General features: G+C 46.2%; 1 protein-coding gene and 1 long non-coding RNA gene across 2 annotated transcripts in view; one reads left to right on the top strand and one right to left on the bottom strand.

The window, feature by feature from the left end:
• LOC115306280 overlaps positions 1–14,558 on the bottom strand; it is a 37,420-nt gene that overhangs the window by 15,638 nt on the left and 7,224 nt on the right. The window contains exon 2 of the long non-coding RNA XR_003915289.1: positions 10,492–10,580. This is a non-coding gene — a long non-coding RNA (uncharacterized LOC115306280). The remainder of the gene's footprint in view (positions 1–10,491; positions 10,581–14,558) is intronic.
• UCP3 (uncoupling protein 3) lies at positions 238–7,617 on the top strand. The gene is made up of 6 exons (XM_029956603.1): positions 238–422; positions 899–1,109; positions 1,371–1,571; positions 2,949–3,050; positions 3,601–3,781; positions 6,000–7,617. The coding sequence occupies exons 1-6, from the start codon at positions 297–299 to the stop codon at positions 6,112–6,114; spliced, it is 936 nt and encodes a 311-aa protein (XP_029812463.1). The 5' UTR covers positions 238–296; the 3' UTR covers positions 6,115–7,617.

The following is a 14,558-nucleotide window of genomic DNA, read 5'->3' as shown; positions in this document are numbered from 1 at the left end:
ACCCGGTCGGTGGAAGGAGGAGGGGGAAGTGAGGATCGCAAGAGTGAAGGGATGACCTGTTCTGACAGGCCAGATGCACGCGGCTAAGCAGAGCGATGCCCAGGCTTTTCTCTCACCAAACCTCTCCCGGGCTGAGAGGAGCCTGCGGACAGGTCCGGATGGCCCGAGTTCCATCTGCCTCCTCTGCCCTGTCTCCTGCAGCGTCCTCCCTGCACTAAAGCTCAAGGCTGCAAAGTGGCCTCTCTCCTTGGACCTCTGCTGGGCCCTGGAGGGACCAGGCAGAACCTTCTGGGACCATGGTGGGACTGAAGCCTTCAGATGTACCTCCCACCACAGCTGTGAAGTTCCTGGGGGCAGGCACAGCGGCCTGTTTTGCTGATCTCCTCACCTTTCCGCTGGACACAGCCAAGGTTCGCCTGCAGGTAGGTGCTTTTTGGCAGGGGTCATTGTTTGGATGGCAGGAGGAGCTGAGCTCCCCACCCCAGCACCCCCGTGTCTGCCAGCACGCTCTTCCTTACACAGAACACTGAGCAGGCCGCTCCCTCCACTGCTTTCAACCCTGCCTCACCACTGCCCCGTCACCATCATCCAAGACAAAAAATCTTAATTCCTTGGACCGTTCATGGCCTCATAGTACCCTGTAAACCACCAAGTGTGAAGTAAGAGTGACCGTGTGACCTTGGACAAACCCACGACCATTTGTTGTGGGAAAAACAATCTGCCCTCTGTGTGCTCTGAGGGTTGAGCACCACACCCGTGTATCACAGCTTATGAGCTATAAACCACCACACAAACCTCATTTTTAGTGGGATGTGATGGCTGTAGAGTCATGCTTGTTCCTGAAAACCAGCCCCATCTGCCCCCTCTCCGCTCATGTCTCTGCCGGGATGTTCTTCAGATCCAGGGGGAGAACCAGGCAACTCAGGCAGCCCGCAGAACCCAGTACCGGGGTGTGCTGGGCACGATCCTGACCATGGTGCGCACCGAGGGCCCCCGCAGCCCCTACAACGGGCTGGTCGCCGGCCTGCAGCGCCAGATGAGCTTTGCCTCCATCCGCATCGGCCTCTATGACTCTGTCAAGCAGTTCTACACCCCCAAAGGATCAGACCGTGAGTGCCTGGTATCTTATAGACACCGAGGGGGTGGGCAGAAGCAGACTCAAGGCTAGTGGGTCAGAGATGAGGGCGGTACAGACTCAGAGGCAGAGCTGGGGTGCAGGAGGCTGGCAATAGACACTCATGAGGAGGCTGAGCCACTATCAGGCAAGTTCTAGAACCCAGGCATCAGGGGCAGCTCTACGGAGAACAGCATCAAGCCCAGAGAAGGGCTGGGTGGCAGAACACTGGCCCACTCTCTCTCCTTCTCTCCAGACTCCAGCATCACTACCCGGATTTTGGCAGGCTGCACCACGGGAGCCATGGCGGTATCATGTGCCCAGCCCACGGATGTGGTGAAGGTCCGATTTCAGGCCAGCATACACCTTGGGGCAGGGAGCAGCAGGAAGTACAGTGGGACAATGGATGCCTACAGGACCATCGCCAGGGAGGAAGGAGTCAAGGGCCTATGGAAAGGTCGGTCTGGACTCCCGCCTCAGAGGGTCTCGGGCAGAGCATTCCCTACCCTAGGGCTAGGGCAGAGTCCCAGGCAAGGAGAGATCTCCAGGCATGGTGTATTCCAGTGATTCTGAAAGAACATCCCAAACAAAACTATCGCGCTGCCCTGCCACAGTGCCCCAAATTCAGTTCAACTTGTCAACCCATCCACGTGTGCAGGCTGCCATGAGGGAGACAGAAATGAAGAGAAGACGCTTTCCACAGCCTCATGGCTCTCACAGACAGAGACAAGCCATGTCGAGGAACAGTCACTCCACAGCGGAGGATGTGCTAGGTTCATGCAGAGATGTGGGGCAGAGGCAGGAGAGGCCACACAGGCTCCGGGGTTGGTGGAGGAAGGTAATGCTTAAACTGGGCCTGAAGGCTCAGTGGGCTCTAGGTGTGTGGAGATGGAAGGGAAAGACTTCCCCAGAAAAGCCCTATCAGGAGTGACTACAGGATACGGAGAAGAAATAGAGGCCACTGGAGGAGGCAGCTGTAAGTTGTCAGGCACAGGGAGACGCAGTGTGGAGGGGGCTTCCTCAGGAGCAAGACTTTAAGGTTCCCTATGTGTCCAAGTGGTGGTCACCTTGACATGCTGGAGTCTCTCTCACATGTGGACCAGGGGTCATACTAATCTTTACAGAAGAAAGTGACACAGTGAGGGTTAAAGACAGGACACCTGGGTCACAGCCTTATTTGCTATGTGCTTTCCCAGAACCCAGCCCTCATCTATATCGGTGGCCTGGTCTTGATGCTCTCCCAGGGCCCCCCAGGGTCACTTCCTGTCACTACTCCAAGAGCCTTGCCTCTCTCTTCTGATCAAAGATGTCCTTGCCTGGCTTTAGCCAGGTCTCAAGGAAGCACATTTTATTTTTCTTTTAATCTTTATTTATTTTTGAGAGAGAGAGAGAGATAGAGCACAAGTAGGGGAGGAACAGAGAGAGAAGGAGACACAGAATCTAAAGCAGGCTCCAGGCTCCACGCTGTCAGCACAGGGCCAATGTGGGGCTCAAACTCACAAACCAGGAGACTATAACCTGAGCTGCAGTCGGACGCTTAACCAACTGAGCCACCCAGGTGCCCCGCACATTTTAATTTTGATAGATTTTACAGATTATTCTCCAAAATGTGAATCAAGCAAATATAAGAGGGCCTCCCTGTTTTCTGTACTTGAGGTGGATACAGATAATCTAAGAGTTGTTCACTCCAGAGAGGGAAGTGTGGAATCTGCTCAACTGAGGCAGGCTCCTCTGAGAACATTCTGCTCTCCCCAACCTGGAGCCTGTGGCCTTGCAACCAGGGAGTCCACACCTCCTACCTTCTACTCATTGGCCCTCACCTCCTCCTTAACAGGAACTTGGCCCAACATCACAAGGAACGCCATCGTCAACTGTGCCGAGATGGTGACCTATGACATCATCAAGGAGAAGCTGCTAGACTATCACCTGCTCACTGGTGAGGCCTTGGGCCCCAGGCAGCTGCCCTCCCGCAGCAGGGAGAGAACCTGGGATTCCAGAGTGGGCACCACTCAGAGGCGCCTGGGTGTTAGAGCATAGAGGGGCATTGCCCGATAAAAACGCCCAGTGCTGGAGCGTCTCTCTACTCACTAGATGGGGTGCTGCCCGATTCATGAATCCTTTAATAGAGCCAATTAGATCTTTTTAAAAATACCCAGTCCTTCATTGTGACAAGTTGGAAAGAGTGCTGTGCGGAGGGAGGCCAGAGACCTGGGTTCTAGCCAGCACTTCCCACAACGCAGCTTTAAGAGTCGCCTCTTCTGACTTTATTTTCCTTTAATGAGGTCGTTGGGCTGCGTAGCCTTCCAACTCTGGGACAGCCCTGTTCTTTTTTTGCGAGTACTGTGGGAGATTTAGAGAGTGCTATCCTTATCCTCGAGGAGTTCAGTTTAGCGAAGGACAAGGACAAACGATGATGCACACGGAACAGAAAGCAAGAGCGCGGCCATCTCACAACTCGGTATCTGCCCTTCCCTTCCCCGCTGCAGACAACTTCCCCTGCCACTTCATCTCTGCCTTTGGAGCCGGCTTCTGTGCCACAGTGGTGGCCTCCCCGGTGGACGTAGTGAAGACCCGGTACATGAACTCGCCTCCAGGCCAATACCGCAGCCCCCTGGACTGTATGCTGAAGATGGTGGCCCACGAGGGCCCCACAGCCTTCTATAAGGGGTGAGCCTCCCCCTCCTGCCTCCAGCACCCCCTGCCAGAGAACCTGGGCTTGTTTCCTTCCCTCCTTCCTTCTTTCCCTCCCTCCACGTATAATGTGCCTGCCATGGGTCCACCTGGGGACATGGTGGTGAACAGCACATGTGTAGATGCCACAAAGGAAAAGTATAAAGAATTATGGGAGTAAAAAAAAAAAAAGTAGACCAAATCTGACTTGGAGAGTCAGAGGAGGCTTGCTGAGGAAAGAAGTCTAGGCAGAGGTCAAAGTGCAATCTATCCCCAAACTTACTGGGCAGGAGAGGAGGGAAAGGTGGTTGCCAATCTTGACTTTTCTCCAACCCACAGCCACGACTGTGGATCACCACTGCTGGTGGCCAAAATGCCCAACACCCATCACATTTTCCTGCTTCTGCGTCTCTGCTTTTACCATTCCCTCTTAAAGGAATGCCTTAAATCCTAGCCATGCTTCCACCTCCTCCCCAACACTTTCAGGTATAAATATTTCCTTCTCCCTGTGAACTTCAGCAAAACTTCCTTGATACCATTTTTTATGGTATTTACCACCTCCTCCTACTTTGTGTTATAGGATTTACAAGTTTAAATTATCCCCCATGCTAGATCATAAGCTCCTTGTAGCCAGAACTGGTGGCTTATACATCTTTCATCCCCCAGAGTCCTTAGCCAAAAGCCAGCACTCAGTAACATAGGCTATTAACGATCACCATAAATGTTAAGTCACTAAGTACAAGGCCTAATGCAAAGCACTTCACACAGATTATCTCAACAACCCCCTGTTCTGGGCAGTATTCTTCACATTTACTAAGGAAGAAATTGAGACTCAGAAAGGTCAAGTAACATGTCCACGATCACAAACTTAAAATGCTGGAACCGTGGCTCTAACCCAGATCAGGGGATGCCTCCTCACACGTTGTGATCCATCCTCCTACCAAGCTCTTTGCTTGGCCCTCACACCTTCCACCACTGATGCCTTCAGCAGATAGTTTTCTGGTGCCCGATATTAGACTGCACTAAATATGCCATCAGTTCTCAACCCTGGGAGTGACATAATAAAACTATTTCAATTGGCAGACTATTCTTTTCCTGTAAGTGCTTCTATCATTACAGTTATCAGCAGTAGCCACATGTCTCCGTTTATTCTTTTACTTGGAAACCATCTACTGAGCATCTCCTGTGTATCGGGCCCTGTGCTTCCCATAAAGAGCAGCAGATACATAGGTGACATTTACCGAGAATTTACTGATACTGGGTCCTGTGTTGTGTGCTGTACATTAGCTCACTGAATCCTTCACAATAACTCTCTGAGGTAGATACTGTTATTTTACAGATGAGGACACTGAGGTTTAGGAAGGTCCGGTACCTTGTCCTCGGTCATGAAGCTAGAACCTGACAGAGCTAGGATTTGAACCCAGGTCCGATTCTGGAGTTCACATTTATTGCCTCAGTGCTCTTCTCCCTGGGGAGCCTAGGCTGAGGGTTCTGAAGAGGCCTTGCTATGAGGCTGTGGTGCCCCAGCCGAGTCCTATAGAGCCTAGAGCAGCCAGCCAGGCAAGGAGGGTAGGGGACATTCCCAGACAGAGGGGGCATCATGAGCAAAGGTATGGAAGCGAGTCTGGCAGGAGAGAGAGGACCAGGAGAGGATTAGCAGAGGGAGGCTGAGGAGGGAGCAGGGCCGGGTCACGGGCTCCTCCCTGAGTCTGCGAAGCTAAGGTGGGGACTGCCTCCCCGCAGCACTATCACAGGCCAGGCAGGCTCTCTGGAGATCAGCTAAATTTGGTGTCACCCAGTCTTTGCCCTGTGTGAGCCAGCTTCTAGGTGCCCTGGTGGGACCTCCTCAGGGATGGCCCCTCAGCCTGTAAATGATCCCAGAAACACCCAGCAGCAGGGTGGAGTCAGCTCATTTTAGTTGAGATACTCAACTGCCCTGGGCCTTAGTTTCTTTTGAAAAAGAAACCTGGCAGCCATCATAGCTAACTGCCAAACACGGAGCCTGGCGCGAAGTGTGTTTTCTCTCCTTTCCTGACTCCAGCTTCTGCCTGAATTCCTTCGGCAGAGAAGAAAAAGACCCAACAGATCTCAGAAAATGCTCATGACTACCAGAACCCTAGGTCCTTTGGCACTAACACTGTGAGCGGGGGGAGCACTGGAGATCTCTTTGGGACTCGTCCACTCCACCTGACGTTTTGGTTGTTTCTCTCATCAGGTTTACACCATCTTTCCTGCGTCTGGGAGCCTGGAATGTGGCGATGTTCGTGACCTATGAGCAGCTGAAACGGGCCTTAATGAACGTCCAGATGCTACGGGAATCTCCATTCTGAATAAGGCAGGGCCACTCGGTACTTAACTGGAACAAAACCAGTTAAGACGTTACTAAAGCAGTGGGTTCACGCACACACAAACCCACACATGTTTACAGAACTGTTTACTTGCTGCTGAGACAAGAAATAGAGGCGGAGGAAGATTCTGGTCTTCAGTGCTTTGTCTTAAGAACACAGTTGTTTTGCACTGACAAGATGTAAAATAAATTATATTAATTTGGGGGACCCATTAAGTTGGATGCCTAATATTTAGGCAAGGGAAAATAAACCAAAACATCCCTGTGGATAAAACAGAAGTTTGCAAGCTATGTCCTCTAAAAAAAAAATCTGATTAGATGAAGAACTATAGACAGGAAGGACTGCAAGCATGGGACAGGAGTGACACATGCTACTTGGAAATCAGCTAAGGAATTTGGAGGGACACGGCCCAAGCAACGTAGCTGGGACCTTCGGTGAACCGTGGCTCATCAGCCACACATGTAACATGTTTGCCATTTAGAAACCATTGGGATTCTAGAAAATATGAGACAAAAAAAGAGAGAGAGAGAAAACCTGGATCCTGTGCGAGAGGAACACTGCTGGGCCAGCAGGAGGCTGAGATTCCTAACTGCTCTCTGAGAACACTGGAAAAGGAAGAGGACAGAGTCCACCTTCTTTTCTGTAAAACAGCAGCAATAATCCCTTCCTTCCTATCTTGCCAGGAATGTTATGAGGATCAAGTGACAAGGTGGACCTGAAAGCCCTTTATAAAAGCAAAAGCTTTTATATTTACAAGTGTAAATATAAGGATGAGGCCTCGGAAGAGATTTTCTCAGGACAGTGAGGAACTTCCAGGGAAGTTTTTGAAAGGTTGAAGGTTGACTAGAGGCTAGACCAAAGGAATGAGGGGTTGGGGGCCCGGGGGTGACAGAAGATGACATGCCGTCACCGAAGCCCCACTCCCATGCAGCCCTCGCTTCCCAGCTGGACTGTGAGGCACCTTGAAGGGTGCCAGGCTTGGGGGAAAAAGGGGTAGATGTCAGGCTGACAGCCTAAAGTAGCAGAACTCAAGAGTATTTTTGAAAATCATTATAATTCAATAAAGAGTACAGGAATGAGAACAGCTATTTCTTTTTGCCTCCTCCTTCTTGGACAGAATGCCCCTTTCCCACCAGGCTTCCTGTTTGTCAGGGCTGGGCCTTTGGCCCCACATGCCCCCACTACCTTCTGCCTTCCCCACGCTGGTTGCTAGGCCTTTTAGGGCTTTGGCTCCTCCTTCTGTAGATAAATGCCGGCTTGAACCAGATGACCTCCTTCTGGAGCTCTTTGTGGTTGATAATGCAGACCCAGCATAGTGGTTTTTTTCTGCTTCTTAGCAGCCTATGTGGCTCTGATAACAGAACTGGGTGCAGATGTCCCCTCCTCCCACCTCACTAGCTACCTAACCACCGGGAATCCTTGTACCCCAGTGTCCTAGCAGAGAAGGGGAAGTAACAGTCCCCCACCTTGCAGAAGCGCTCAGCAACATCATCCCACCCTCTCCACTCCGACCCCCCTGCATCCTGGGAAAAAGCAAATGTCCACTCGCCCTCAGCACTTTCCTAAATTTAAAGTATAATTTGAGATTATCAACATATACAAACTGGCAAGTCCAAACAAAAGCAAAAAAATAAAAATGATTTTTATTTAATGTCTCGTTTGACTTTCAAGTAAAACCTATATTTAAATTTTTCTCTTTCATTTGACTTGACTGGCATGTGCAAAGCATTCTTAAACCCCATTTCTCAGTTTATAAATTCCTAGAGGCGAGGAATTATATTGTCCATGAATTTCTATAGAGCAATATTAACATACCCTCTACCCAGAGCAAACTATTCAGATATTTAGATGGTGATGCGAGGATCAATTCTACTAAGAAATATTTTGATTAGGATTAGCACCCTAATGATCTCTCAGTCCAGACTCTTGGAGAAAGAAACACAAGATTAGTGGGAGATCTTTTACAGTTTCCTGGGCAAAATATTAGAGCTCTTTCCCCACTTCTTAAAAGCAGAGGTTGAAACAAATGATTTCATAAAGCTCTAAAATTTGGCGATGGTAAGGGCTGAGACAGCTTCCTCTAAATCACAGCATGCGTGCCCTTCCTAGTCCTGACTCCAGTCTCTGCACCAGGAAGTCACAGACCGGATCTCGGATCTCGTAAGAAGGTCAGATCACAATCTGAGGCCCACTCAGGGAGGCTGGCTTCTTAGCTCTGTGCAGCCATTCCCCCCCTGCACACCTACTCCAAGTCATTAAAAGGAAATCTATGGGCACATGCACCCCAATGTTTATAGCAGCGCTATCAACAATAGCCAAAGTATGGAAAGAGGCCAAATGTTCATCGACAGATGAATGGAGAAAGAAGATGTGGTGTATATATATAAAAGAAAAAAGCACTCAAAAAGAATAAAATCTTGCCATTTGCAACTACATCAATGGAAATAGAGGGTATTGTGCTAAACGAAATTAGTCAGAGAAAGACAAATATCATATGACTTCGCTCGTATGAGGATGTTAAGATACAAAACAGATGAACATAAGGGAATAGCAGCAAAAATAATATAAAAACAGGGAGTGGTTTAACCAACTGAGCCACCCAGGCACCCCTAAAAACAGGGAGTGGGACAAAACATAAGAGACTCTTAAATATGGAGAACAGAGGGTTGCTGGAGGGGCTGTGGGAGGGGGTATGGGCTAAATGGGTCAGGGGCATTAAGGAATTTACTCCTGAAATCATTGTTGCACTATATACTAACTAACTTGGATGTAAATTCAAAAAAATAAATTAAAAACAAGCAAACAAACAGGGAAAAAAAGGAAATCTGCTTTTTCTCAAACTCTTCAGGCAAAAATGAGATAGTTTGGGCCCCAATTCAGTCATATAGTGACATAATGGATAACTGACTTCACATTAGTCTTGTAAGTAAAGGTAATATTTTTTAAAGGAAACTTTTATTCAGAAGGAACTAATGTTAAGTAAGGAAATGCAATTATATCTCCATGGATGAGTTAGTTCACATCAGGACACTTTGAAAACTGCTGAATGCTACATAAAGGACAACCTTCATTGTACATACACTGTAAGCCACATATTGTACTAGGTGCTGAGATAAATAAGGCCAATTCAACCTCCAAGGAGCTCACTGAGGTGGAGGATGGTGGGCAAGAAAGACAAATAAGCCATACAGAGTGATAAAAGCTACACTAGAGATATACGTAAGGCACCAAAGAGCAGGGACACAGATTAGGGACAGCTGACCTAGTTTCGGGTCCAGGAGGCTTCTTGCAGGAAGACACCTAAAGGACAAATAGGAATTATCTAAGCAAAAGAGGGTGAGTAAAAGTCATTCTAGGCAGAGGAAATGGCTTCTGCTAAGGCCCAGAAACAAGGTAAGAACAAGGGGCATCCAAGTTTTGCCTGTTGTCAGTATGACTGGGTCGCAGTCCTAAACAGAAGCAATGAGAGAACAGGAATGAAGAAGAAAACAGGGACCTTGAAATGCCATAGAAACTACATACTTTGGACTGAATGTTTGTGTCCCCCCCCCCCCCCCCCCAGAATTCATAGGTATAAGAGGAGGTCATGAGGGTGGGAACCCCAGGATGGGATTAGTGTCCTTATAAGAGGAGGAAGAGAGACCAGAGCTCTCTATCTATCCACCATGTGAAGACACGGTGAGAAGGCTGTTTGCAGGTCAGGAAGAGGGGCCGCACTAGGGAGCCAGATTGGCCAGCACCTTGATCTTAGACTTGCCAGCCTCCAGAACAATGAGAAATAAATCCCTGTTATTTAAGCCACCAGTCTAGGGGTCTTTGTTATGGAAGCCAGAGCCGACCAAGACCCCACACGAAGGGGTCTGGAGTAACTGGGTAATGTGGAGCCACTGGAGTGTTTCAAGGAGGGAAGGACTAGCTGCACTGTGGCAAATGAATTAACGGAGTGGCCTCTGGTAAGATGAGGCTGTTGTTGAAACCCAGGCAAGGGTACTAAACGTGAGAGTTGAGTGAACAGAATGGTAATAAAATCAATAGTCCTTGGAAAGATTCAATCTGGACACAGTCATAATAAAAGAGAAGATAATACATGTTTTAAACAACATAGAAATATCCTCAGTAATATTCCTAGCAAATTACTTTCTGGCCCCTGAACCAAATCGCTTGGGTATTAGCAGTCTCACCATTTCCAGCTCTGCCTCGGAGACAGCTTTCTGATTATGAACCAAAGGCGCAGATCTTGTACCATTTATTGCTTTGCCCACTTCAGTTATCTCGTGGATGTATGTTGGGTCCGACATACATGGGAAACTTAGGTGCCCCTCTGATAGAGTTCCACAGCCCTGGTTACACCGTGTTTACCTGCGTGGCAGTCCCAGGAGCCTGTAAATTCTTTGCAGACACGCATGGGGTCATGTTTACAATTGCATCTCTCATCCTTCGCAGAGTGCCTAGGACAGGACATTGCAAAATGGGTTTATAAATGAATTCTAAGTTAATTTTTTAAAAAATATAAAATTTACCATCTTAACCATTTTAAATGTACAGTTCAGTGGTATGAAGTATATTCATACTGCTGTGCAACCATCTGCCTGCAAAACTCATTTTTCATCTTGCAAAACTGAAGCTGTATTCCTATGAAATAACACCCCATTTTCTCCTCGCCCCCCAGCCCCCTGTAACCACCATCCTACTCTCTTTTTTTTAATGTTTATTTAAGTATTTTGAGGCAGGGAGGGGAAGAGAGAGAGATAGAAAGAATCCCAAGCAGGCTCCACGCTTGATGCAAAGCCCAACATGGGTGCAAGATCAAGACCAAGCCAAAATCTAGGGTTGGGTGCTCAGCTGACTGAGCCACCCAGGCACCCCCATCATCTTACTTTCTATCTCTATGAATCGGACTACTCCAGGTACTTTACACAGTCATATCACATCTATATTTCTGTGATGGATTTATTTCACTCAGCATAATGTCAAGGTTCATCCTTGCTGTACATGTGTCAGAACTTCCTTCCTTTTAAAGACTGAATAATATTCCATTGTATATGTATACCATGTTTTGTTTATCCATTCACCTGCCCATGGACACTCAGATTGCTTCTACCTTTTGGCTATTGTGAATAATGCAACATACATGTATAATATCTTTTCAAGACCCTGCTTCCCATTCTTTCATGCATATACTCAGAGGCAGAACTGCTGGATCATATGGCCACTCTATTTTTAATTTTTGAGGATTAGTCATACTGTTTTCCATAGTAGCTGTATTCTACATTCCTACTAACAGTGCACAATGGTTCCAATTTTTCCACATTCTTACCAACATTTATTTTCCTTTTTGTTTTTTATCATAACCATCCTAATGGATGTGAGGTAGTATCACATTGCTGTTTTGATTTGATTTCCTTAATGATTAGTGGTGTTGAGCATCATTTCATGTGCTTATTGACCATCTGTATGTCTTGTTTGGAAAAACGTCTGTTCAAGCCCTTTGCCCAATTCAAACTGGGTTGTTATTTTTGTTATGACGTTTTAGGAGTTCTCTGTCTATTCTGGGTATCAATTCCTTACCAGATAATGTGATTTGCAAATATCTTCCCCCGTTTTGTAGGTTGCCCTTTACTCTGTTGATTGTGTCCTTCAAAGCACAAAAGTTTTTAATTTTCATGAGCTCCAATTTGTCTTTGTTCTCTTTTGTCACGTATACATTTATAAGACGTGTGGTATCTTATCCAAAAAATCATTGCAAAATCTAATGTTGTGAAGCTTTTTCCTTGTGTTTTTTTTCTAAGAGTTGTATAGTGTTAGCCCTTACATTTAGGTCTTTGATCCATTTTGAGTTAATTTTTGTATATGGTATTAGGTAAGTGCCCAAGCGCATTCTAAAATGAACAATTTTTTTAATGTTTGTTTATGTTTGAGACAGAGAGAGACAGAGCGTGAGCAGGGGAGGGGCAGAGAGAAAGGGAGACACAGAATCCAAAGTAGGCTCCAGGCTCTGAGATGTCAGTTCAGAGCCCAACGCAGGGGCTCGAACCCACAAACTGTGAGATCATGACCTGAACTGAAGTCGGAAGCTCAACCAAATGAGCCACCCAGGCACCCCCACAAAAACCTCTACATGAATGTCTGTAACATATTATTCATAAAAGCAAAACACTGTAAATGCCCAAATGCTTATTAATAATAGAGAAGACAGACACAACATTCATTATCACTATAATAGAATAATACTCAGCAGTAACAGGGGAACGAACTACTGGTACACATATAAACATGGATGAGCATCAGAAAACATGCTAAGTAGAGAAAGTAGACACCAAGGATTGCATCCCATTTATATGAAAATTTTAAAGCCTATTTCTTTATTTTGAGGGAGAGAGAGTGGGGGGGAGGAGAGAGAGAGTGCGCAAGTGACCAGGAGTGGGGGAAGGGCAGAGAGAGGGAGAGAGAGAATCCCAAGCAGGGTCTGTGCTGTCAGCACAGAGCCCCATGTGGGGCTGGATCTCATGGACCATGGAATCATGACCTGAGCCAAAACCAAGAGTCAGATGATCAACTGACTGAGTCACCCAGGTGCCCCATTTATATGAAAATTTTAGAAAATTGGGGCACCTGGGTGGCTCAGTCAGTAGAGAATGCAACTCTTAATCTCAGGGCTGTAAAATTCAAGCCCCATATTGGGTGTAGAGATTATTTAAAAATAAATCCTTTTTAAAAACAAATTTACCAGATGCAAAACTATAGAGACAGAAAGATCAGTGGTTATGTAGGGCTGAAGGTGAGAGAAGAAAATGACTACAAATAGACACAACAGAACTTTTGGGGGTGACGAATTGTAGTAATTGTGTACAACTGTATAAATTTACTAGTAATCAATAAAACTGTACATTTAGCAATAGGTGAATTATATGGTATTTAAGTTGTACCTCAATAAGGCTGCAGCGGAAAAGGTTATGCCCTAGGTCACAGCAGTACTATTGTAATAGACAAAAACCAGAAACAACGTAAATGCCCATGAACAGTAGAATGGAGAAGTTGGATATATTTGTATGATAGAATATTATACAGTAATGAGAAAGAACCACAATTTCATGTGCCTTGGAAGAATCTCACAAACATAATGTTGAGTTGTTATGTAATAGTACATAATATATCATTCCATTTATGTGATGTAAAAACAGACAAAACAAACTTTTGAAATCTGTAGAAATCAAGATAGTGCTGGGGCACCTGGGTGGCTCAGCCAGTTAAGCATCTGATTCCTGATCTTGGATCAGGTCTTGATCTAAAGGTTGTGGGTTCGAGTCCCGTGTTGGGCTCAGAACTGGGCATGAAGCCTACCTAAATAAATGAACAAGCAAACAAACAAATCAAGACAGTGGTCATTCTTTGGGTGAACAGAGATAGTGAGCTGTTAATAATGTTTCTTTTTTTCATTTTAATTTTATTCTTTTCAGCTTTACTGAGGTATCATTGACAAATAATATTGTTTCTTGAAATGTGTGCTCATTATATAGGGGTATTCACTTTTTGAAAGTTTATCATGCTGTACACTTTATGGTTTGTGCACTGTTTTATACGTATGTTAAACTTCAGTAAAAAGTTAACTTTAAAAGCGCACTTAATTTGAAAAAGAGCCTGCTGGTGATCTCTGAGAAGTGTGTGGGCAGATGTACCTCTATGCATCTGTATATCTGTGTGTGTGTGTGTGTGTGTGTGTGTGTGTGTGTGTGTGTGTGTGTGTAGGGATAAGACGAGCTGGTCAGGAAAGATCTGAGGAACCGTTCCGGGGCAAGGAAACAAGCCCTACCGGAATGGGCTTGGCGCGCTGAGAGAACAGAAAGAAGGCTGCGTGTATGGCTGGCAATAAAGTGAATGAGAAGAATGTGAGATCATCCCTTTGTCCATTCAGCAAATATGTAAGAGCTGTGCCAGAGGCTCAGAGGGCTGAGGACAGCCAGTTGTTCGGAAAGTGAGGCAGAGAAAGGAAGGAGGAGGGAAAAGCCACTGTAGAAGAAAGTCCTGAGGGTTCCTTTCAATTTATACATACATATATACACACATACACATACACACACACACACACACACACACACACACACACACACAGAGTAGAAGAAAGGAAAAACTGAAGATGAGGGAAACGGATTAGAAACAAGATCCTGGAGAAAAGAGTAGAGGACAGAATAATGAGGGTAGGTGAGAGGGATCACTCTGGAAAGGATATGGGAAAGCTAGAAGTAAAAGTCATAAGGACAGACATTTTGAAACGGAGAGAAGCAAAATTAACACACTCTCCCATCTTGCCATTGAAATTTGAAGAATGGTCACACATGGGAGTATGTTAGGGCTTGGAGAGTTATTTATAAAAAAGAGATCTTAAAAGCTCTTTTTTTCCCCTTAAAATATAATTTAATAAAGAAACT

This window comes from Suricata suricatta, chromosome 11 (assembly GCF_006229205.1).
Source record: "Suricata suricatta isolate VVHF042 chromosome 11, meerkat_22Aug2017_6uvM2_HiC, whole genome shotgun sequence".
In the NCBI taxonomy this organism is placed as follows: domain Eukaryota; kingdom Metazoa; phylum Chordata; class Mammalia; order Carnivora; family Herpestidae; genus Suricata; species Suricata suricatta.
Note: the sequence above shows the minus strand (reverse complement) of the source record. Positions and strands in the feature narration are given on the sequence as shown.